This window comes from Babesia microti, chromosome IV (genome assembly GCF_000691945.2).
Source record: "Babesia microti strain RI chromosome IV, complete genome".
In the NCBI taxonomy this organism is placed as follows: Eukaryota; Apicomplexa; class Aconoidasida; order Piroplasmida; family Babesiidae; genus Babesia; species Babesia microti.
The window spans coordinates 1451977-1473301 of record NC_034969.1 but is presented as its reverse complement, the minus strand read 5'-3'; the positions used below and the strand labels follow the sequence as shown (position 1 = coordinate 1473301).

Genomic DNA, 21325 nt, shown 5'->3' with positions numbered 1-21325 from the left:
AAATAATGTAATTAATCGCATACATTTAAAGGATGTACTATGTATTATGGCTGAAAAGTTGAGTAAATGGAGAGTGTTGTGTCTAATATGCCTCATATACACTTTTTGTCTTTCCCACACAGAATGATTTCTATAGCTTTGCACAAATTTTCGGGGATAATTTTATCCATGATTGCGCATTGGTGATAGAGGAAGTTGATAATTTGCTCTGTCAGCTTGATTTTTGTTTCCATAATAGTCTCGCAAGCCATATGCAACACTTCCAAGTTTAGTAACTCCTCCAAATAATTAGAGGGTAATTTGCCTAGTTTTTTTTCCACAGTAGGCTTCTCTGCCTCCACTTTGTCTTCACTCTTTCCATCTGCATTATTATCAGTAACACAGTTATTATTGCCGCCAGTATCACTAGTGTTTACTTCTCCTGCGACTAGCGATTGATAGTAGTAATAAAGCGCCTTATGTAATTTTTCACTCTCCGCCGCTACCTCCATTGCTCGCTTATCTAAATGCCTAAGTTTATCCAAAATGGCTAATAATTTAGTCTTATGCTGTGCTACCTTTAACACATCGTTTAGGAGCATTGATATTTTGATCCCTATTTGGCCTCGAATTGTCATCTTGTTCCCCATAGTACAAAAACTCAAAGCACGTTTCAATTTAGCAACAGCTTGCGCTTGGTACTGAACTAACAACTGATTTTTATCAATATTTTGAATGGAGGGTATATTTTGTTCATCGTGTAAAACAACTACTCCATTTATATATTCCACTTTTTGACACTTGGCATTTGCATCCTTATCCACAAACACTGGTTCATCCTGGGTCATTATTATATTAATGAAAAATTAGTAAACCTAATTTGAATCACATCGCAGATATAAACACAATCCATGGATAGATTGTGGTTATATCATAATATGATGAATTGTTTACAAAGCAAATAATTAATAATGTAAATGGGGAAAAATGTATAATTTTGTCAATGTAAGAAATTGTTATAAAATTAATTACACATGAAAATTGAATATCCTTCACATACTTAGATGGTTATGCTGCTATGAATATTAATTTAAAATTAAATGTCGAAATAAAACCACATATATAATATCGTATAGCGTCATACATTGGCTCTAATTAATCGTTGGTTGTAGATAATTGTGTATATATTTACAAATATGTAAATGCAAATACATGAGAAATAGTTCAACAAATAACAACTAAATATTAAGCAAAAATATATTTTATCATGAAAATCAAATATTATTCGATTAAATCATCATTTATGGACATACTGATTGCTGATGATTTATCATCATAGCCGACAGAATGATAGAAGCTAATTCTTCTGGATCCATTGTATACTGTGCTTGATTTATCAGTGCTAATAGACCAGAACTGCACAGAAGATTTAAGTTCGAGGGACTTGTAATCTTTTTGGTGTTATTATTAGGGGGTGAAATGTGCTTAAACAACCTAGTAGCGTAATTTGAATCGCAATCAACTACTGACTCCCTCAATGCAATTGGAGTCTTTGGCAGGTAGCGTGACGAATTCACATAATCATAAAGGCTATTATTGACATTATATATAGATGATATGGGCATTCTATAGTTGCCAGGAGGTGTGTCACTTTCAGCGTGATCACTATCAGAAAGTGTAGTCTTAGCTGTTGCAATGGGATTAGTTGCTCCTGATGAATTAGTTGTATCTTGATCAGTCTTTAGTTTGAAATTCTTTTCAAGTCCACAAGTTGAATTGGTTATGGATGGGAAGTTTGGAATTGATGAGTTGAGTGACTGTTTGATGTACATCCGGGGGTCATCCAAAAGCGCAGGACACTTTGACATTTGCGATATTGTCTCCAAATTGGACTCAACCTGACGTATCACGTTTGATACCAAACTGCAAAACTCACTGATTCCGATATGTCTAATTCGTGTCGATTCTGGCAAATCATCTCTCTTCCTCACCTTCTTGCTCTTAACATCACCAACAATATTTTTTTGATTAATACAAAATCCACTATTCGCGTTTAAAGGAGTAGATATGATAGCATTCCTAGCTATAACATTTGTATCCATATACAACGGAAATAATCCATCCGCGCGATCACTAGTATATTGTTTACGTATATTCTTGTCCAACGTAATTCTGACATTATGCCACTTGTTCAGGGTACTAATGGTATTAGTGGCACATCTAAGTCGGTGATAAATGCTAGGCATTTTGCCCACGGAAGTAGTTTTGGCTATTTTTTCATCTACCACTTGATAAGTGTAAAAATCGGATTCCTTAAATTCAGGCTTCTCCTGCTTACCACCGGAACACTCCTGTGATAGTTGATTTAGTGTGTGGCATACATTAAAGTAGTCATCCTGAAGGTTTGACGGCGAGAGGTGGTCTTGGAGATATTCATTTTTTAGAAGAAATCCCTCAAAATCGTCTACATTATGATATATATAATTAATATGGATTTTAGCAATTAATTATATGCGAACATTTATTCAACAACGGTGCAGAAAAAATAATATCAGACGGAGTTAAACATATACTAACATATATTTAGCAAGTAACAAATGGTATTCATCTTAGAGACTCCATAACCCTGCAATATAAACTTTTCCATCACTTCTATACCTATAAGGTAACCATTTACACCTTGGTATTATATATCAATTTGAAATCCAATTGTAAAGTTGATTAGAACTGATTATCATGCCAATAAGTCTAAAGATGAAAATAATACCTTATGACACTAATGTGTCATATAATACATTATTCCACACATTGCTTGTAACAATTTACCAGTGTATTATACTCATAATGTTTTAATAAACGCATTTTGTCAAGACAATTATTCCAACAACATGTTAAATTCTATCATACATATGTCTATCAAATCGCATCAGAAACTGCCCAATTATAACCCTTTGAAAATTTTTATTATACCATGCGCTATGGCAAATGTAAAATTATGAATGTAACACGAATAATAATGCTTATTAAGTATGGTTAAGATTAGTTAATGTGGGATATTATTAAATATTTAGGTATATAGAGTTAGAGTTTATGGTTCAGGATATGCGATAGGATCAAGTAATATTAATTGTTAATGATCATGCTCATATATTCAAATAATACACCTGCTTGTGTTATTATATTATTGATCGTACACACCACAAAAATTATTAATCACGCAGAATATGCAAATAAATTAGTACATGTGAAACACGAGACATTCATATGTAGAAAATAAGTATATAAACTAACTTATATATTTAATAATATTGAATATAGCTACCTGGCTCACTCCCCGAAGTGGTCTTTGATCTCTTCCTGGTCATTAACTTCAATGGACATTTAGGATCCGGAGTAAATACACCTCCTAGTGGTATATATGGAACTGATTGTGATGCGATACAAATTAACTTGTTTATGTCGTGAATGGCGTCCTTGAATTTATGTGGTATCTTTTCCAAAATTTTGTTGGCTAGAGGCTTACCATTCGCCATAGCTGTAGCAAAAGCATTTTGATTTGCAGTTGCATTTGAAATATAAGTGTTATTACTGTCATTTTTACCTGGCAACAACACTGGCGCGTGATAATGCATTATCACATCACTTGCATTGTTATTATCAGGTAAATTTTTACCCAATTCTCCTTCAGTAACCATTGATTTTGACTTATATGGAGTAATTGGATTTGATTCTGAAGTCTTTCGACATTTAGAATTAGGCTCAAATGCATTACATTGAAATTGAGGTAGCACAGCACGTAGTTCACTATCCCAGGCAGCGATTTCCGAGTCCGAAGGAATACGCCGTCTCCTCATTTCCCTAAGGAAATGGGCTCCCAAAATTAAAGAAGCTTCACAGCTATAACGCTAGATAAACAGCATTGTTACCTTGAGTGAGAAGTTCTTCATCCTCTTCTTCCCCTGGTAAATGTATCGGGCTCGCCATTCCTATATCAAATGTTAATTACACGGCGCTTTATGTGGAAGTAGAGGTTTCTTGGCCATGGCGTGCTATGATCCATGTTGAACTTTCCCGAAGACGAATTTGGTCCGAGCGGTAGGTCCATCCCCACTCTCACCCACTATAGCAACTTTTAACATATCACAACTTCCACGTTATTTGAGTTTACCCTACTAATTTAAACATGCCATTTGACTATTTTACTAGTAATTATCATAATTTTTCACTAGTAATTGAGTAAGTAGGTATGCTGCGCTTCTTAAGCCTCTATGTATAGTTACAATAGCCTTCTATTACATTTCAAATTACCCAATGCTTAGTTATAAAATATATAACATTATAAAAATATGTAAACGTTTGGAATCTTTCTAATTATGCAGATCGTATGTAAATATTTCAATCACACTAAACTGCACACTGATGATTGTACACAAAATTCGCACGATTAATTAACTGTTCGTCTACGTACATATTCATTTCTCAAATAATTGTAAAATACATCATTTACTAAAATCAACCATATATATTTGAGCTTTAAACAATTGAAGTATCACTAACTAATAATATATGTGCAAGTTGATGATCTAAACAGCTGAACTTTTATTTGGAAATATTTGTGCGTATACTTCATTAATTTCATTGGCTTAATTATGTAAATGTAGCATCAATTCAAAATTATATATATTATCATGTTCGTTACACAGAAATAATCGATAGTATGATTTTTCTGAGTATCAAATTGTCTAACGTTATTTGTGAAAATTGTAGAGAAAACTTTGGTATTTAATACTATAACGCTAGATAGTTGTCGCTGGTGTTATCTTGTAAACCTTTCGTTGAGGGTTCCATGTACATCATTGTTCGGGACGGGGATAGATCCGGATTCTGGTAAAGGCACATACATATCCTTTTGTGATAGTAGTGGTTCTGGCGTTTGGTCTAGTTTGGCAAAAATTTTTATCCCTGCCAGTTCACTGTCAGTGAATGTGGGTTTAGATGGTAGCTTCTTTTTGGACTTCTGGACTAGGTTCTGGGATGAATTCCCAACTTTTTTAGTGAATATGGTTCTAATGCCTTTATTGCGATTTTTCCTAGCGTCTATCGTTATTTTTTGTCCCATTTCATTGGTTGTTCTGTTCATCCTTCGGGGTACGTTGTCGAGATCCATATTAAATAATTTGTTCTTTAAGTTCTTTGCCCCTCTAAACTTGTTTTTTTTATTCTTATTTGTATTTTTGTTACCACGAATGATATTATAATTACCCTTATTAGCCTAAAATTAGACTTGTACATACCTTTGCGCCCTTTTTGGCTACATTCTTAGAAATTTTCCCCTTGTTGTACGACTTTTTAATATCATCCAGGGATGAATTTAACATGGCCTCAATGTTTGATGCCATGGTTGCTATTTGTCAATTTTAATTCCCTGTATATGACTGACACCAGTTGACGTGATTGTGTGGCCACTTTGCTTATTTCAATTTGATGTCTTGAGATGATCGGTAAGGAGATAAGCATTGACATTTTACCTTCCATTGAACGAGGGGAAAAGGAAAGTTTGTCAATTCAAATCTATCCTTACGAAGTGATCGAAGATGCCAGGTCTGAGCTCACAAATCTGAAAGACCTAATCGTTTCATTAACAAAATCCTACATTGACGCGCTAATTACTCCATGCCTTGATCAGGATCAGAAAGTACTTGCAGCTAAGCTTAAATGGGAGTACTTAGTACTAACATATGCCTACGGCTCTAGTAACTTGTTGAATTACAGGTATACCACTTATTGACTTAGACTATATAGACAGAATTTGGTTCAAGAACTAGCCCAGTCTTACAAAGGTATGTTGCAAGCTATACCTGAAAATAAGAAGGAAAGACTTTCAGATGAGGAACTGGCTAAGCTTGAATTCTATTGTCAAATCATTGGTCAACAAAGGCCTCCGATTTTACCAACATCTGTGAGCGTTGTTGGCATATTAAAGGATACTATTTGTGAAGATTTAGAGGTTTTAGGACCACGCAATGCAAACAGACTCAAATTGTACCATAAAGGACAACAGCTCACTATACCTACAAGTAGAAGTTTGGAGATGGAGCACTGTGATTGGTTGAAAGTATTGAAACATTCATAATAATCAGGGAAATATAATAATAAAATAGATCGCATTAATTTTAACAAAAAATTAAGCAATATAATTAGACTACTCGATTATTTTTATAATGTTCACCGTTTAATTCTGAGGCTCATTATGGCAACAACCGTGATCATGTAAATGGGAGTGGATAGATGAAGAACCGCATTTATTGGACTTCCAGTTACCAGTAATTAACATGGCACATCCAATTAGTGAATATAATATTAAAAGAGTGGAATGACCATTGTGCCCATCGTTTTCATGGTTGTGGAAATGGCTTGAGTGGGAATGATATATTATGGAAGAACCTATAATTGCCATAACAGATTTACGCCAGGATCCTCCATTCCAATAGTTAAAAATAGCAACAAACGCTCCTAGTGGAGCTACACAGCATTTGGATATCTAAATAAACTGAATGACTTACCATATGGGTGTAATAATCAAAATGTTTCATAAAACTGAAAGCGGACACAAATATAGTAATTATAGGTAGTATAGTACAATCTATAAGACATAAAAAAGTCATAAATTGGGAAATGGAACTAAGTTTATCCTTTTGTGCACATTTACACTTTATCAGATTTAATATGCAATTTTTCAACATATTATATAAAAGTTGCAAATGAATCACAAACTGTATATAACGTAAAATTTCTTCTATAAAAGTTGTATTTTAAAATTTTCTAAACCGAATAAGAAGATAAAACACTCATACCTTTGAGTTACTGATTGACGAAATTAACGATATAGTGGGGTATACCAATCACGCCAAGATGTTTAAATTACTGAGTGGGAAGAATAAGTGCAAAGGGGATGGCGATGGGGAAGTAGATTTGGATAATAAGCCAAAATCTATTATCCAGGATATGAGCAGTGACTCTGAGGATTCGTCATCTCCGATAGCAACTTCACAACCTTCTGAAGTTAGTAATGTATCTTCCAAAGATGTTCAAATTGACAATGTACTAACAAATGGACCAGTAAATACCGAGATCACCGACTCTGATAGTGGTAAAAAAATGCCTAAAATCAAAACTGCGGCTAAGAAGGCAGCTAAGCCTCCTAAAACTGCCAAGGGATCCAAGGTTTCTAAGGCACCAATTAAAAAGGCGTTATCAGATACATCTGACAGCTCAGAAGATGATAGTTCATCTGATGAATCAATTGTATTACCACCAAAGGGCAAGGCCGAGGATTCGGATTCGTCCTATTCGGAAGACGATAGCTCATCAGATTCAGATGAATCAGATGATATTATACCATTAAAACCTACAAAACCAATCAAAACTAATACTAAAGTAAAAAGTGAAGCCAATGGTATAAATGGTGGCAAGAAGAATAAAATGAGCCTAGACGAAAATACGATACCTAAAAAGAAGATCAGGCTTTCAGAGGCTAAAAATGCATCTATGAAGAAAGGTATGAGTTCAGTTTTATTAAATTATCAATTTATATGTGAGATTGCATGTTTAATGCTTGCACATTTTATGTTTGTCTTCTATTTATGGTTAATCGGATAATAATAATAAAATCCAGTAAATTACGAGTGGGCTGATGATTAAAACTATCTTCAGAGTCCTTTTGTTGATCTTAGAGTGAAGCAATGAACGCCCATCTATCAAATTATATAAGAAAAATGTGCATATTTCTTTATTATTTTCTAACATAATTATACATATACATGCAATATATACACATATTAATTGTCTAATCAAGTCGAAATACTGAAATAATGTAGATGATATGGATTGTTTGAAAAATAAAAAGGATGAAGTTTTTTGTGGTGGCCTTCCATTTAGCATAACTGAAGACCAAGTGAGGGATCTGTTTGAAGACGACTGTGGTGAAATAGTTAAAATCAACGTACTTGATGGGAAAGGAATCGCCTTTATCAAATTTACCAAGGACGAATTTGCTGCTAAGGCAGTGGAATACGATGGCACTGAGTTTATGGGTAGGAAGTTAAGAATAAACTTATCTTCGGAAAAGGGTAAAGCACAAACTCCTAGAACTAATAGCAATAATTCAGGAACTGACAACCCACCATCCAACGAGATATGTGTTAGGAACATCAACTATAAGACTACAGAAGATACAATGAGGGAATTGTTCAGTGAATGTGGACAAGTGATAAGATGTCACATACCCGTGTACGAAGACACGGGCAAACCATTGGGCCGTTGTTTTATCTCATTTGGCAGCGTAGAAGAGGCATCAAAGGCTTTAGAATATGATAATACTGAGATTGATGGTAGGACTGTATTCATCACATACGCCACCCCCAAGGGAGGAAGGGATGGAGGCGGAGGTGGATTTAGGGGTGGGAAAAGAGGAGGTGGATTTAGGGGCGGGAAAAGGGGTGGTGGATTTAGGGGCGGAAGAGGCGGCGGATCTGGTGGTGGTGGGAGATCATTGAAAATAACTCAAGCTAATACACAGCAAATTGCGGAGCCTGGGTCTAAATCCATTGTCTTTGAGGATTCCGATTAACATAACTGTTGACCTGTTGTGCCATGAAAATGCAGTTATTTTTCGTATAAAACGCACACTAGTGGTATTTTTGTTAATTTTTAGTAGAAAAAAATGATTTACCCTTAATATATTTGGCTATATAATATTTATTTATTGGGGCAAATGGTTTGCTAACGCATAGAATTAATTAAATAAAAAATGGGATATATAGTTACTAATACATGTAACATAATAAACTATAATATCTGTAATATATTCCCTTCGTTTCTGCTAATTAATATGAGAATAAATCAGTGTGAAAATGCTATTTGACAATGATTTATAGTTGTTACAAATTTAATCAAGTATTTTAATAATTAAATGCCATTAGTATGTATTTCAAACGATTAATTGGACTTAACATTAACTAGCTTATAAATAATTATATTACGATTTATAATTAACAATAAACATATCATTATAAATATTGTACTAAGATTAATAAATTTTTAAATATTATTTATGGATATGGACGATACAATTATTAAAAGGTTTGATAACTTGAACATTTTGAAAACTATTTAATTATTAAATAAGTGCATATATAGGCTTAGTATTACATAGCAACCAGAAGTAGGTAGAGTATGAAAAGATTACAATAACAGACCATTAATAACTCCAATTTATATAAACCTGACAGTAGTAAACTCAATTTTGTATATATTGTATTAATTGCACAAATTTTAACAGTAAATATTACTAAATTCTTGCCTATATAGAAATAGTAATGTGTGGCCAACATTATAATATAATGGGCTTGGTGATTGGACCTTTTGATACGCCCAAGCAATCACGCAATGTAATTAAGACACTAGATAGTAGTCAGTCGTACCAAATTAGATATAAAAACAATAACATGCCACTTAAACTTGTTTCTGCAGATCAAAATGCATCACTTGACATTCAAACATTAAAAGAACCAACAATTGTGGGAGTCATTAGCAATATATGTGAAGATTCCACAAGTTATCTCTTGTACGTTAAGAAATGGAAGAGTACGCAATAATTTACAACAATTTTTCAACTAATTAAATAATTAATTTTACAACATATCTAAAAGTGTACAATTATTTAAGCATCACTCATCATATGATTGCAAGTCCATTAAAGATTCTGATATATCGGAAGATCTGATGTTATCATCCGAATCAGATTCATTCAATTTTACCAACGAACTCACATGAGCTGGAACGTCCCAAGTATATGTCTGGCGCCAATAAGTTTTCTTCTCCGGGGGCTTTTCTTCTACACTTCTACTCTTAAGCTTTATCTCGACTTCACGCAATACATTCACTTTTTTCTCATCCAAACCCTTGAACAAAATGTCGGTCAATAACCCGCTGTACCCCTGATCCTCAAGCACTCTACGAGATACCTTGATTTTGGCTTTGGGAAGGGTTGAAGATCTGGGCCTTTTTCCTGTTGCATAAAAGCGATATTTATCATCATCAGGAGGGGCACAACATTCATGCGCAAACATATCTCCTTTCGCTGGTTGTTTGCCTTCGTAGCGACCGAAGGTCTTGTCTGGGTACGTGTTTATAATATCAACCTCCTCCATAGTGACATTTACGGCGCCCTTTAGTCCATATATGTTATTACATTCATCATTCTCGGATTTTTTCTTTGTGCCAATACTACTTATAGTTTTTGTATTCTTTTTATTCAAATTACTGAGGTCTGGACTATATACACCAGTGTAATATGCTGCGATAGTGACCCTGTTGTCTAGCCCACGTCTAAAGTGGTTTATAGCCCCGCCATCTCCCGGTGCCCTTGACATTTTGTATCCATAAAAATTATACTGCTCCAATCGCGACTTTTTTATTACGAATTGCATTGCGTTTTCTTCCAAGGCCTTTCTAGTTTTGTAGCTTTTCTTCATAGATCGAGTGGCCTTGTACTTCTTATATTTGATTGCAGAATAGTCAAATGGGTTATATTTTGCGCCCAAACTTAATCTTGATATGTTGAACTTGAGGTATGATTTGAATGCGATAACAAAGCCTGTGATTGATGACAATATTAGTACTAGGCGCATCGGACAAAATGTTCCAAATTTATGCGGTTAAAAATAGTGCTATTGCATTTGAAAATTGAGTTTAATGTGATTATTCTGCACCTGGTGATCAGCAATATTAGGCCTAACCTCGTACACAGTATTTACAGCCCTGGAGGGGTTCATTTGGTACGTTCCCCTCAAACCTATGTATGAAATCTCAAGCCCGTTCCCGTCCTTATCACAACTAAATACCAAAGTCACTTGTGATAGATTGGTAAATTTAGCCACCTTTAAAGGGTTTAAAATTGAACCGTGGAGATCTTGTATTAGTTTTAGCGATTGTACAGGCACTAGGTCTTCCAGGTCTTCGAGCGACAAATGATTGCTAGATTTATATATGTCTAGTTTTAATGATAACCTTGACGAAATGACTATTATGTGCGAAATGGACGTTGGAGATAATAATGGTACATTAATTAGCAATTTGCACTCATCTAACTCATCGTCCTCTGCGCATTTAACTGAATCGTTGGTTAATCTTTGGTTGTACCGCTTAAATACAGACTGTGCTGATCCAGGAATCTCACATTAATTATACACTTACAAGTTCATTAAAGGCTGTAATACATGGAATATTGATATTCGAATGCAAACACTTTGAATTAGTTACCAGTTCAGATTCTAACTTGCATCCACAACCGGGGGGATGTAAAGTCATTGGATAGCCCTACCAGGCACCCTCTAATATTCATATGTAGATCAACAGTATAACAAATACACAGTGTTCGGGTGTTCAAACAAATTTTATCTCAAAAAATCAAAATACATAGTAATATTCTATATGCGATAATTATATATTTACGGCAACTAATTTTTTGACGGAACTAGTAAATTGGACAACAAAGTGAAAATTCTCCAATTTGGATGATTTATGTGTTTAAACACTAGTGCAACAATATTTACTGCATTAATCCCATTTTCTTCGTTGTCAAACAACCTTCTTTTATTTGCAGAGCTACGTACATCCAATAATAAAGCTTTAATTCCATGTGTTGCAGCCTAAATAAAACACTATTGGTACCTCCGTGTATCTACCACTGGCATATAATAGGACTGAGCTCCAAACTAGGGCATCTGGTTTCAATTCATCACAATCCACTTTTTGCAATTCAGAAATGACAAAATCGATGCATTGCTCGGTAATTTTACAGGTCCATACAGTAGTACATTGTTCAACAGTATTTTTGTGCAGTTCTAAGAAGGATATAGTTTGAGATTCTACTTGAGCACGATCCATCTTCTTAATTTCACTGATATATACACTTTGATTTAGTTTAATTGATGAAAAAATTTGATGTTCAATTTCACATATGGAGGACGATGCGATGATTAGGGATTCTACTTTTAGATGTGCCAGCCGGTGCTCATTTTGTACATTTATGTCACAATTTTTTATAATTTTTTTATCAGTTTCTCTGCCGTAATAATCATCATAATATCCTTTTCCAATCTTATATCTATTGTTGATGTTATCAATACAAAATGGAGGATTAGATATTGATAATAATATATTATATAATTTCAAAGAGCAATTCAATGCTTTAATGGGATTTTTTAATGCTAAAAATGATTTAGCTTCAAGAGATAGCATTTCAGCGTTTAAATTGATGCTTGAATGATGTGAATTTTCTCTAGTGTATTTCTTGTACATTCTGAAAATTGTATTATAAGAGTGTAACTTGTGCCACTTGTTGAAGCACTTAAACAGTTTTACAGATTTAAGTACATCACAGTAATTTCCAATAATGAATGATATTGTACCACGAGTTACATAGGCCAACAAATTAAATGGGTAACATTTAATTGCCAAATCAGCATTATTTGATGCATCGTTAATGAGTTGTTCAGATTTGTCATTATTTAGTATTATATTATTGATATAGTGACAGGATAACCTTTGATAAGCGACTGATCTAACAATATTATGCTCACTTTTCAATGCTTTGATGTAATAATCACGAGGAATAACATTGGATTGTGATTGGTGATTGATAATATCACCCAAAGTTATGTAATTACATTCATTAAGAGCTAAATAAGTGTAAAACTACCCAAATCAAATGCTGTACGATAATTTCCTCTGGTTACCTGTCTTGTAGATTCAAACTTTAGTAATGGATTGTATTGATGTGTACAATAAATGTCTCCATTGAAAGGTCTAGTAGCCAATTTTCTTCTTACACATTTATAGTTGCATAAAGCACCAAATCTTCTATTAAAAAATGTGATTTTTTTGTTAGATACCTTCATTTAATCCTTGATCCACCGAACAACATTGGACAGGGTGCCAATGGCTAGTGGCACTGCTATGCATAAGGGTAGATCATTTATTAGGGATGAAACCATAGTATATAGTATCAAATTATGTACAAAGCAGTGGATATATGGGACAAATTTTTTCAAATCTTGGCTACACTAGGGGCTATGGTAATTGCATATGTCATTCTCAACTTTGAAGAAACACATTTCAGTGTAGAAAAACGTGAAAAATCTGAAAAATTAGATTTGAATTTAATTAACCGTATAAATTTTGAGTTGCTACTAAAAGACCCTCCAGAGACAAGATATATAGTAGTTAAGGCCTCAGAAAATCATGTATCGTCCCATGCTCTAATGACTAATTTGGCCACCATATTGTCCAACAAGCTCGCAACATCCAGGCAACAAAATTTGGAGAATATTAGAGATTTGACTAAATTTATCCCGCAAATATTAGAGCACAGAAATGCAGTACTTTATTCGGTTGGCAATGACACCGTTACAGTATGCATGAAGCTGTTAACGGAATTGTTGGAGGACATGGAAATCGTATACCACGTGCCGCATAATAGGACAACGCTAGAAAAACTAATCTCAATGAAAACGTGCGATTTGTTACAGAATAATAATGTAGAGCAGTTTATACACTTGAATCCATTTGTGAAAATCGACAGTAAATATGAACGTAACAACATATACTCGACTAACCTTATAAGATTGATGGTAAAAAACGCCGTGTATGAGTATATTGAAAAAATATCATCACGATTTGGCAAAGTTTATGGTTTGTGGTGGAAGGAAGAAGTATCAAATGCAGTGACCCGCATATTCATAAGGAATATGGAAAATAATGAAGTGAGTACCCAAAATCTGAGGCAATTTGGGGAAGAACTTGAGGCTACGCTAACTTCATTGGGGCAATTCATATTTCTTGACATCAACAAAGATGACAGACTGTCATCGGATGAACTGATGCACATATTCGAAGTGCCCAATGCGGAAATTAGCTTACCCTTCATATTTTTATTGTTTAAAATTGCAACCTCCAGATATAGTTTCACAATCAGCATGATTGACTTCATAATCTTCAACTTCTCCCTGCGCATTACAGATGATGCCACCAGTGCGCAACTGTGTAATATTGTTCGCCTTTAAATTTTTGTTAATAAGCACGAATCGATTATACATCTAAATTGGATTTAAATATGTAGACTTGTAAAATACTTGAAAACTAACCTTAAACTCATAAATAAATACATGGATATAAATGCAACCACCCCACATTAACGTTATTTGAGTGATCTTTATTCGATCCAAAATTTTGGTATTTAGTTTGATATTTATGTGAATAATGCATGAAAAAACTGTTATAAATTTGATACAATGACTCCACATATTAGTGCTAAACCGGGTGAAATAGCCAAAACGGTCTTAATGCCAGGCTGCCCCCTAAGGGCAAAATTTCTCGCTGAAAAATACTTAGAATCGCCAGTTTTGGTCAATTCAGTTCGTAACATGTTCATGTATACTGGTACTTATAAGGAAAAACCAGTCAGCATTTGTGCGTCTGGTATGGGCTGTGGATCAATGGGAATTTACTCGCATGAGTTATTCAATGATTATGGCGTGGAAAACATCATCAGGATTGGCACTTGTGGCGCTTATACCACAGATATAAACGTAAACACTAGTTATCTTGTGACTGAAACTTATGGCGATATGACGGATTATCTAGAAATTCTCACTGACGAGAAGAGTCACTTAGTTTATCCGTCAGCTGAGCTCAACAAAAAAATTGAAGAATCTGCAAAAAAATTGGGGTTAACTTTGAACTCAGGTCGTTTCCATTGTACTAATGCATTCTACAACACCAAGACAACTGATTATTTGGCCAAAATGTCCGGAGCCAAATTGGTGGAAATGGAGACTTACTCACTCTTTGTCAATGCCAAACTCTTAGGTAAACATGCCGCTGCAATTTTGACCGTTACAGACAATATTGCTACAAAAACATTTTTGGATTCTACTTTTAGGGAGAAATGCATTCTCAATTCTGCTGAAATTGCACTAGGTGTTTTATAACACACCGTTATTCAACATCATAACCTTTAAATTCAAAAATATTTACACAACCATATCCCCAAATCACTGGCTAAACATACACCAGACTTTTTGGACATTAGTTTTTACCGATTTTCACATTTATTGCCATATCTTTAATAGTTTAACATGTATTATATCAATTTGTTATATATTACATGTTCATGTGTGTGGTGCTGATTGACTGTCTGTTTGTGACAACGGATAACAATTAGAGAAGTCTAATAACTTATTAATGTATTAGACATGGGTACGTATTCATTGCATGATAGATTTTGGTATTATTTGTGTATATAACAGAATTTATGCAAAATACCCTATTCCATGTTTAAGATGACAATTTTCAAATAAAATTCAGCAACCGTGACATACATAGTTAACAATTTCAACAATTAATTGTTAATCCAATGCATATAAATCATCAATTTTTGACATTACCAAATTGTATAGCTAATATATATATAGTCAATAGTGGCGGTACTTGGTGATGTATATACGAAGTAGCCAAAAACTCCCCAAAATAGCTACTTTTATTATGTGTTGCATTTTATATACATTTACATGTTTCAAACGCACTGTACATACTACCTACTCATCGACTGAAATGTATTTATGCACGGCACACCCCTTTACCATCCCAGTGTTAGAGGTAGATGATCAGTTAATAGCAACTTTACAAAAATTTTGACAAATAAAGAACTTAAACACAACAATCATTATTTGTTCATATTAGCATATTCAATTTTTATTGCGAATTTTAATGGATTAATTGATACAATACACGATACCATAAATAAGTTAATAAGTATTACATCATATAGGTTGTAAATTAAATAGAAATAAAGTTAAATTACACATTTAATAATGTATATAATTGAATATAATGGAAATATATGCATATTTTTATAATTCTAGATACAAGACAACCACAAAAAACTACATCTGTGACTTAAATTGTGTAAGTATAAATGACAGATACTAATTAATACAGCAAAGCTTACGTTATATATTTATGTATAATACAAATAAATAAATCCTCTGTTTGCGATGGATTAATACGTTAAGTGTAGTGCTGCTGGGATGTGATGATGAGTGGGAATGGACGCATGGTTTACTCTCCCTACGGGGTTGGAGTTCCAATGGATGGAATATATGGCATTCCAATGAAATGGCAAAATCAGAAATTCGCTCAGCAACAAATGGGTCAAGTTATTTCCAGTCAAGAAAATCTAAATCTGAATGAAGATGGTTATCCATACAAAAGACAAAATCCTAATCCATACCAAACAGAATCTATAAATCATTCAAAAATGCATTATGTTGAGGTACAACTGATTAATAAGATTCTGGAAAAGCTGGGCCCTGTTTCTAGTGTGTCTAAGGATGAGATTGATGCCCTGATTGTGGAAAATTCGAAGATTATCAATCGTCTCAATCGGGCACAACTTATGGGACATAAGTATCGAATTAAAGACATCGCAAAATTGCAGCGCAATCTAGCCTTTCTATCTCAATTATCCCGGCCTAACCTCTGACACATCTTTTACAACAATTGCATGTATTTATTTGTTAATGTAACATAAACACTCAATTATTATTACATTTTGACACAAGCTATTGCTAGTGAAAATTAGTATACAATTAAAAAATTCTGGCTTTTATTATATTCACATCTCAACATTAAAACTCTTGTCAAGTTGCAGTACTTGTTTACCCCTATCTACAGTATATTGAGTTAATATATGTAAAGGGTTTATTGGCGATAACTTACAAGCTTGTCCCAACACCTCATCGGTCAATGCTAGGCTAGAAAGGGAATAACAAGTATGATATAGATCTGGATCTTTGCCTGGCTTGTCCCTAAACCCAAACTCAGTCTGGGCAATCAGCAATAAATACATTTTTGACCAGGATAGTATTCGTTTACAATCATCATTAGATAATATATCCAGCTTGTTGAGCAAATAAATAGTGGCACCAATCCAATAAGAGTAGCATGAGTCAACCAATTTGTTTGGCCTCCCCTGAAAACCAAACTCAGTTTTCATAACTCTATTAGTACACCACTTTTTAAACTTATCCAAATTGATAACTTCATGCTTGCCCAGTATACACAAAGTTGCTAAGCCACAGAAACTATACGCAGCATGAGATTCCAGGTTCGGTTTACCGGCAATTCCACCGTCATAACATTGGCAAGATGCAATGTATTGATCCACTCCTTCTGTTAATTCTTTGGTCAAGATATTGAGTAGTGATGCGGTTGCTATGGCGCAAAATGTTGACCTCGTATCATATTCGCCATTTTCATGAACTTGAAAGGCACAATTTTTTAGTTTCCTTTGGCGCAGAAATTTGTAAATATCATTCCTCCTTAAATTCAATCCACTCAATCCTGCTATGTACTGTAAGCAAACACAAGCATATGTCGTGATTACATTGCCAATTTGGCCTATTCCACCACCATAACCGCCATTTTCGTCCCAAAATGAATCAACAGAGGCACATAACCTATATTATAAAATGATATCAATTAAAAACTCTTGTAATCTACAATTAGAAAAGTCAGTTATAATTATGACTTACATATTAGAAAAAGTTGGAGATAGTGATTGGTACATTAAATCCAGTGAATGTGTCATCCAATATAAAATCCATGGCTGAGAGGCGTCTAAAAAGAACAAATCAAGTAATTTTGGACATCCCTCAATACATTTGCTCCACAAATGTCTTTTCACAAATGACAGATGATTTTCACGCGTAAAAATTATTTTTTTATCAAGTAAAGTATACAATCTCCCTTGCAAATTATATTCATTGACCAAATCATCTTTTCTACTAAATTTTAAAACTATTTGTTTGATATTATCAATATTCTCTGTCTCTAATGTTGATGCAATGTGTTTGGAATAAATTTTGTTTACTTTCTGCTGGTAATATACTAACTTATTATATGATTCTGATTTTAAAAAATCTATTTCATCAAATTTTTTATTGATATCTATTGATGAAGTATTATTTCTTATGGTTGCAATTATTTGAATGAAAATTTCTGCCAAATCTAGACACAATAGAACAAATAAATTATACGAAACTTACTAGAATTGCCACTTAAATCATTAGCTGATGATACTTCGTCAATTTTACTGTAAAGTCGCTGAGTTAGACATAACACAGCGTCACCCATAGATTATATTAGTAGCGGGCCACACAATGATGCAAGGGGAGGATTCAGATGGTTATGTTGATTTTTTTAAGGTAAACATAAAGCTTAGTTAGGAAAGGGATTCTTCCAGTGAATATTATTCATTTTTCAGGCATGAACAACCATCTTCACCTAAACTTTTGACACCAGCGAATAATCGCAATATTATCAAATATTTAAACGAAGTGTTACCATCAATAAATGACCAAGAATCAGTATATGCAGCTGGTGTAATCGCTAAAAACTCATATAGTTGATACTGGATTTGTTGAGGTTGCGTGATAAATGGGTGATGAATTATCCCATACAAAATTCACCCTCAATTAAGATAAAATCTACAATAGAACAGGATTCAAGTTATGAACCAATTTATGATCCACTCAGTATACCCATACCTGACTATTTGCCTGGGATAATCAACTACGAAAAAGGCATTTTCTGGTTTACAGAGACCACCAATGTTCCAACAATCAAAATATCCAAGCCTAATGTACTGTCATCTGATGAATTTATCAACGATTTATCCAGTATAATGTCGGTCGTTCAAAATTCAGGTTAGTTTCTATCTAAATTTATATTCTTATTCACCTCTATATTATTTCCTTACAATATAAATATCGATATTGAAAGTAAATATTATATGTGAATTAATTGCCATGTAAATATACAAATTGATCAATGTAATCCAGCTGCAAACACATTTGCCTACGACAGACTACAATTACTGGAGTACAAGTTCAAGTTGCACAAATCTTTCAGCGGCCAAGATGAGGTCCAGGAACTTAAGTCCATTAAACACCGTGATTTTTACAATGTAAGAAAAATTGATACTCACATCCACCACTCAGGTTCTATGACACAAAAGCACCTACTCCGTTTCATAAGGTAATAAAATAAATGATTTGAGGGATAAATACATTTCAGAACCTGATACGGTTATTATTAAAAAAGATGACAATGATATAACTCTCAAACAGTTGTTTGACGAAACCCTGAAGATTACCCCTCACGAACTATCTCTAGACTCACTTGCTATAAATGATCAGGCAGATTGTTTCCGTCGATTTGACAGATTTAACCTAAAGTACAATCCATTTGGTCAACATGAGTTGAGGACTGCCTTCTTAAAAGTTGATAACTGTATAAACGGTAGGTGAAATATCTAATTGATGTTATTTTTGTTAATAAATATTACCATGCTAAACGATCATTATTACCCTTATATAATATAATATAATATAATATAAGTACTTGCGATTTATAAACAAATTTATCAAAGAAATCTAAAAACATTTATTAAATAATATAAAACATGTTAGTGCTTTACACATAACAATATTATTTGTAACAAATTTCCATTCTATGACATATTGGTGTCATATAATCGACATTTTCATTAAACTCTATAAACATCACAATATATATATATATATATAAAGTTTACATAAAATTTAAACTATGGATATGATGATAATTATTACTCTGTGTTTCGAATAAAATAATTGATAATAGCACGCGTTATATATTGAATAAAATTATTGAGTTATATAATTCCATTGATATTTAATATATGATATCTTTATATATAACAAACAAAAATATTGACCCCTATGCTATAGGTATTCATAAATCTACATCTACTTAATATTGCTCCTATGAATATGTGAATATCTCGCCGATTGCTATTAACAGCTTCATTACTAATCAAATAAATATATTCGGTTAATTAAGGACGTTATTTGGCTGAAATCACCCAACAGATGATAGAGAAACTAGAGAGCTCAAAGTACGAACACGTAGAATGGAGGATTTCAATTTATGGTTCAAGCGAAAATGAATGGCAAAATCTTGCATCGTGGATTTCAAATAACAATTTACATAGTATTCGCGTATAAATTTGTTTAATTCTAGGTCAGATGGGTAATACAAATACCAAGGTTGTATGCTATATTCAAGGCTAAAAAGAACATAAACTCTTTTGGCGAAATGCTGCGTAACATATTCAAACCATTATTTGAGGCAGTACAAGATCCCAAAAAACATCCGGAAATCTATCTATTTCTTCACCAGATAGGTAAAATTATTATTTAAATAGTCGCATGGGATTGTGTTGATGATGAATCAATTACATTTAATTATCACTTGAGTAAATCAAATCTACCTAAACCGGATGAATGGACGAGTGAAAATACTCCTCCATACTCCTACTTCCACTACTACATATACGCTAATGCTAAGACTCTTAATGAATTACTTATAAAGCAGAATATTGCGCCCAAATTGTTTAGGTATGGTATCTATTTATTGCATGATTAACTTTCAATTTATTTAACATTAAAATTCCAATAAGATAATAATAATCCAAGGCCACACTGCGGAGAGGCAGGTAACATCAGCCATTTGGCCTCAATGTTTTTGTTGGCCAATAGCATAAATCACGGACTGAAACTCAGGAAATCACCTATCCTGTTATACCTATACTACCTAAAGCAAATAGGTCTGGCAGTGTCACCTCTATCAAATAATCTAATTTTTTTAGACCTGGCAAAGCAGCCATTTTACCGCTACCACTGTATTGGCCTTAATATTTCTCTTTCTACTGATGATCCTCTAATGTTCCATCTCACAGGTCATTCTCTCCTTGAGGAGTATTCCGTTTTTGCTGTAAGTATCCAGCAGTTATGCAGAGTGTATTTAGACTCAATGCAGTGGATCTATGTGAAATAGCCCGCAATTCTATATTGCAAAGGTATCGAGCATGTTTACCTAGTGGCTTTGAGCACCAATTGAAGAAGCATTGGCTTGGGCCAAAGTATTGGAAAAATGACATAGAAGCCAATTCACCACAACATACAAACACGTCTAATATCCGATTTGGATACAGGTAGATCCATAATTTATTTAGGTTGGATAATTTATTGGCTGAAATGAGAGTACTTACATATCTCGCTGGAGCACGGCATTTCGGAAAGATATGAAAATTTCATGGTTTGGCTGAAAATGCGATGGAATTTATTTGTAGAACATTTAAAATGGTAAAATATTAATTTTACTGCAATAATGGTATTGT

The 21325-nt window shown here is 33.6% G+C and overlaps 14 protein-coding genes across 14 annotated transcripts; 7 read left to right on the top strand and 7 right to left on the bottom strand.

Annotated features, from left to right (window-relative positions):
* Nucleotides 93-4084, bottom strand: BmR1_04g08916 (hypothetical protein; the record flags this gene model as incomplete). Its single annotated transcript, XM_021482733.1, has 5 exons — nucleotides 93-818; nucleotides 1293-2443; nucleotides 3302-3884; nucleotides 3906-3965; nucleotides 3986-4084. 5 exons carry the CDS (start codon nucleotides 4082-4084, stop codon nucleotides 93-95), a joined length of 2619 nt encoding a protein of 872 aa, XP_021337904.1.
* On the bottom strand, nucleotides 4796-5378 carry BmR1_04g08915 (hypothetical protein; the record flags this gene model as incomplete). Its single annotated transcript, XM_012794914.1, has 2 exons — nucleotides 4796-5251; nucleotides 5274-5378. The coding sequence occupies 2 exons, from the start codon at nucleotides 5376-5378 to the stop codon at nucleotides 4796-4798; spliced, it is 561 nt and encodes a 186-aa protein (XP_012650368.1).
* On the top strand, nucleotides 5474-6112 carry BmR1_04g08910 (conserved Plasmodium protein, unknown function; the record flags this gene model as incomplete). The annotated part of the gene is made up of 2 exons (XM_012794913.1): nucleotides 5474-5751; nucleotides 5773-6112. The coding sequence occupies 2 exons, from the start codon at nucleotides 5474-5476 to the stop codon at nucleotides 6110-6112; spliced, it is 618 nt and encodes a 205-aa protein (XP_012650367.1).
* Nucleotides 6212-6722, bottom strand: BmR1_04g08897 (hypothetical protein; the record flags this gene model as incomplete). Its single annotated transcript, XM_021482732.1, has 2 exons — nucleotides 6212-6520; nucleotides 6543-6722. 2 exons carry the CDS (start codon nucleotides 6720-6722, stop codon nucleotides 6212-6214), a joined length of 489 nt encoding a protein of 162 aa, XP_021337903.1.
* Nucleotides 6892-8608, top strand: BmR1_04g08896 (RNA recognition motif. (a.k.a. RRM RBD or RNP domain); the record flags this gene model as incomplete). Its single annotated transcript, XM_021482731.1, has 2 exons — nucleotides 6892-7537; nucleotides 7857-8608. 2 exons carry the CDS (start codon nucleotides 6892-6894, stop codon nucleotides 8606-8608), a joined length of 1398 nt encoding a protein of 465 aa, XP_021337902.1.
* Nucleotides 8609-9380: 772 nt separating this feature from the next.
* On the top strand, nucleotides 9381-9635 carry BmR1_04g08895 (hypothetical protein; the record flags this gene model as incomplete). The annotated part of the gene is made up of 1 exon (XM_012794910.1): nucleotides 9381-9635. The coding sequence occupies one exon, from the start codon at nucleotides 9381-9383 to the stop codon at nucleotides 9633-9635; it is 255 nt and encodes an 84-aa protein (XP_012650364.1).
* Nucleotides 9636-9707: 72 nt separating this feature from the next.
* BmR1_04g08890 (hypothetical protein) lies at nucleotides 9708-10670 on the bottom strand (the record flags this gene model as incomplete). The annotated part of the gene is made up of 1 exon (XM_012794909.1): nucleotides 9708-10670. One exon carries the CDS (start codon nucleotides 10668-10670, stop codon nucleotides 9708-9710), a length of 963 nt encoding a protein of 320 aa, XP_012650363.1.
* Nucleotides 10671-10709: 39 nt separating this feature from the next.
* On the bottom strand, nucleotides 10710-11349 carry BmR1_04g08885 (thioredoxin, putative; the record flags this gene model as incomplete). Its single annotated transcript, XM_012794908.1, has 2 exons — nucleotides 10710-11213; nucleotides 11236-11349. The coding sequence occupies 2 exons, from the start codon at nucleotides 11347-11349 to the stop codon at nucleotides 10710-10712; spliced, it is 618 nt and encodes a 205-aa protein (XP_012650362.1).
* A 149-nt stretch (nucleotides 11350-11498) lies between these two features.
* BmR1_04g08880 (hypothetical protein) lies at nucleotides 11499-12941 on the bottom strand (the record flags this gene model as incomplete). Its single annotated transcript, XM_012794907.1, has 3 exons — nucleotides 11499-11690; nucleotides 11713-12722; nucleotides 12743-12941. 3 exons carry the CDS (start codon nucleotides 12939-12941, stop codon nucleotides 11499-11501), a joined length of 1401 nt encoding a protein of 466 aa, XP_012650361.1.
* A 114-nt stretch (nucleotides 12942-13055) lies between these two features.
* Nucleotides 13056-14105, top strand: BmR1_04g08875 (hypothetical protein; the record flags this gene model as incomplete). The annotated part of the gene is made up of 1 exon (XM_012794906.1): nucleotides 13056-14105. The coding sequence occupies one exon, from the start codon at nucleotides 13056-13058 to the stop codon at nucleotides 14103-14105; it is 1050 nt and encodes a 349-aa protein (XP_012650360.1).
* On the top strand, nucleotides 14334-15032 carry BmR1_04g08870 (uridine phosphorylase; the record flags this gene model as incomplete). The annotated part of the gene is made up of 1 exon (XM_012794905.1): nucleotides 14334-15032. The coding sequence occupies one exon, from the start codon at nucleotides 14334-14336 to the stop codon at nucleotides 15030-15032; it is 699 nt and encodes a 232-aa protein (XP_012650359.1).
* A 1103-nt stretch (nucleotides 15033-16135) lies between these two features.
* Nucleotides 16136-16585, top strand: BmR1_04g08865 (hypothetical protein; the record flags this gene model as incomplete). Its single annotated transcript, XM_012794904.2, has 1 exon — nucleotides 16136-16585. One exon carries the CDS (start codon nucleotides 16136-16138, stop codon nucleotides 16583-16585), a length of 450 nt encoding a protein of 149 aa, XP_012650358.2.
* Nucleotides 16718-17692, bottom strand: BmR1_04g08860 (protein farnesyltransferase subunit beta; the record flags this gene model as incomplete). Its single annotated transcript, XM_012794903.2, has 2 exons — nucleotides 16718-17561; nucleotides 17637-17692. 2 exons carry the CDS (start codon nucleotides 17690-17692, stop codon nucleotides 16718-16720), a joined length of 900 nt encoding a protein of 299 aa, XP_012650357.2.
* On the top strand, nucleotides 18264-21233 carry BmR1_04g08855 (AMP deaminase; the record flags this gene model as incomplete). Its single annotated transcript, XM_021482730.1, has 12 exons — nucleotides 18264-18308; nucleotides 18330-18485; nucleotides 18509-18809; nucleotides 18945-19140; nucleotides 19163-19404; nucleotides 19987-20144; nucleotides 20167-20329; nucleotides 20351-20543; nucleotides 20622-20919; nucleotides 20943-21004; nucleotides 21026-21139; nucleotides 21161-21233. The coding sequence occupies 12 exons, from the start codon at nucleotides 18264-18266 to the stop codon at nucleotides 21231-21233; spliced, it is 2001 nt and encodes a 666-aa protein (XP_021337901.1).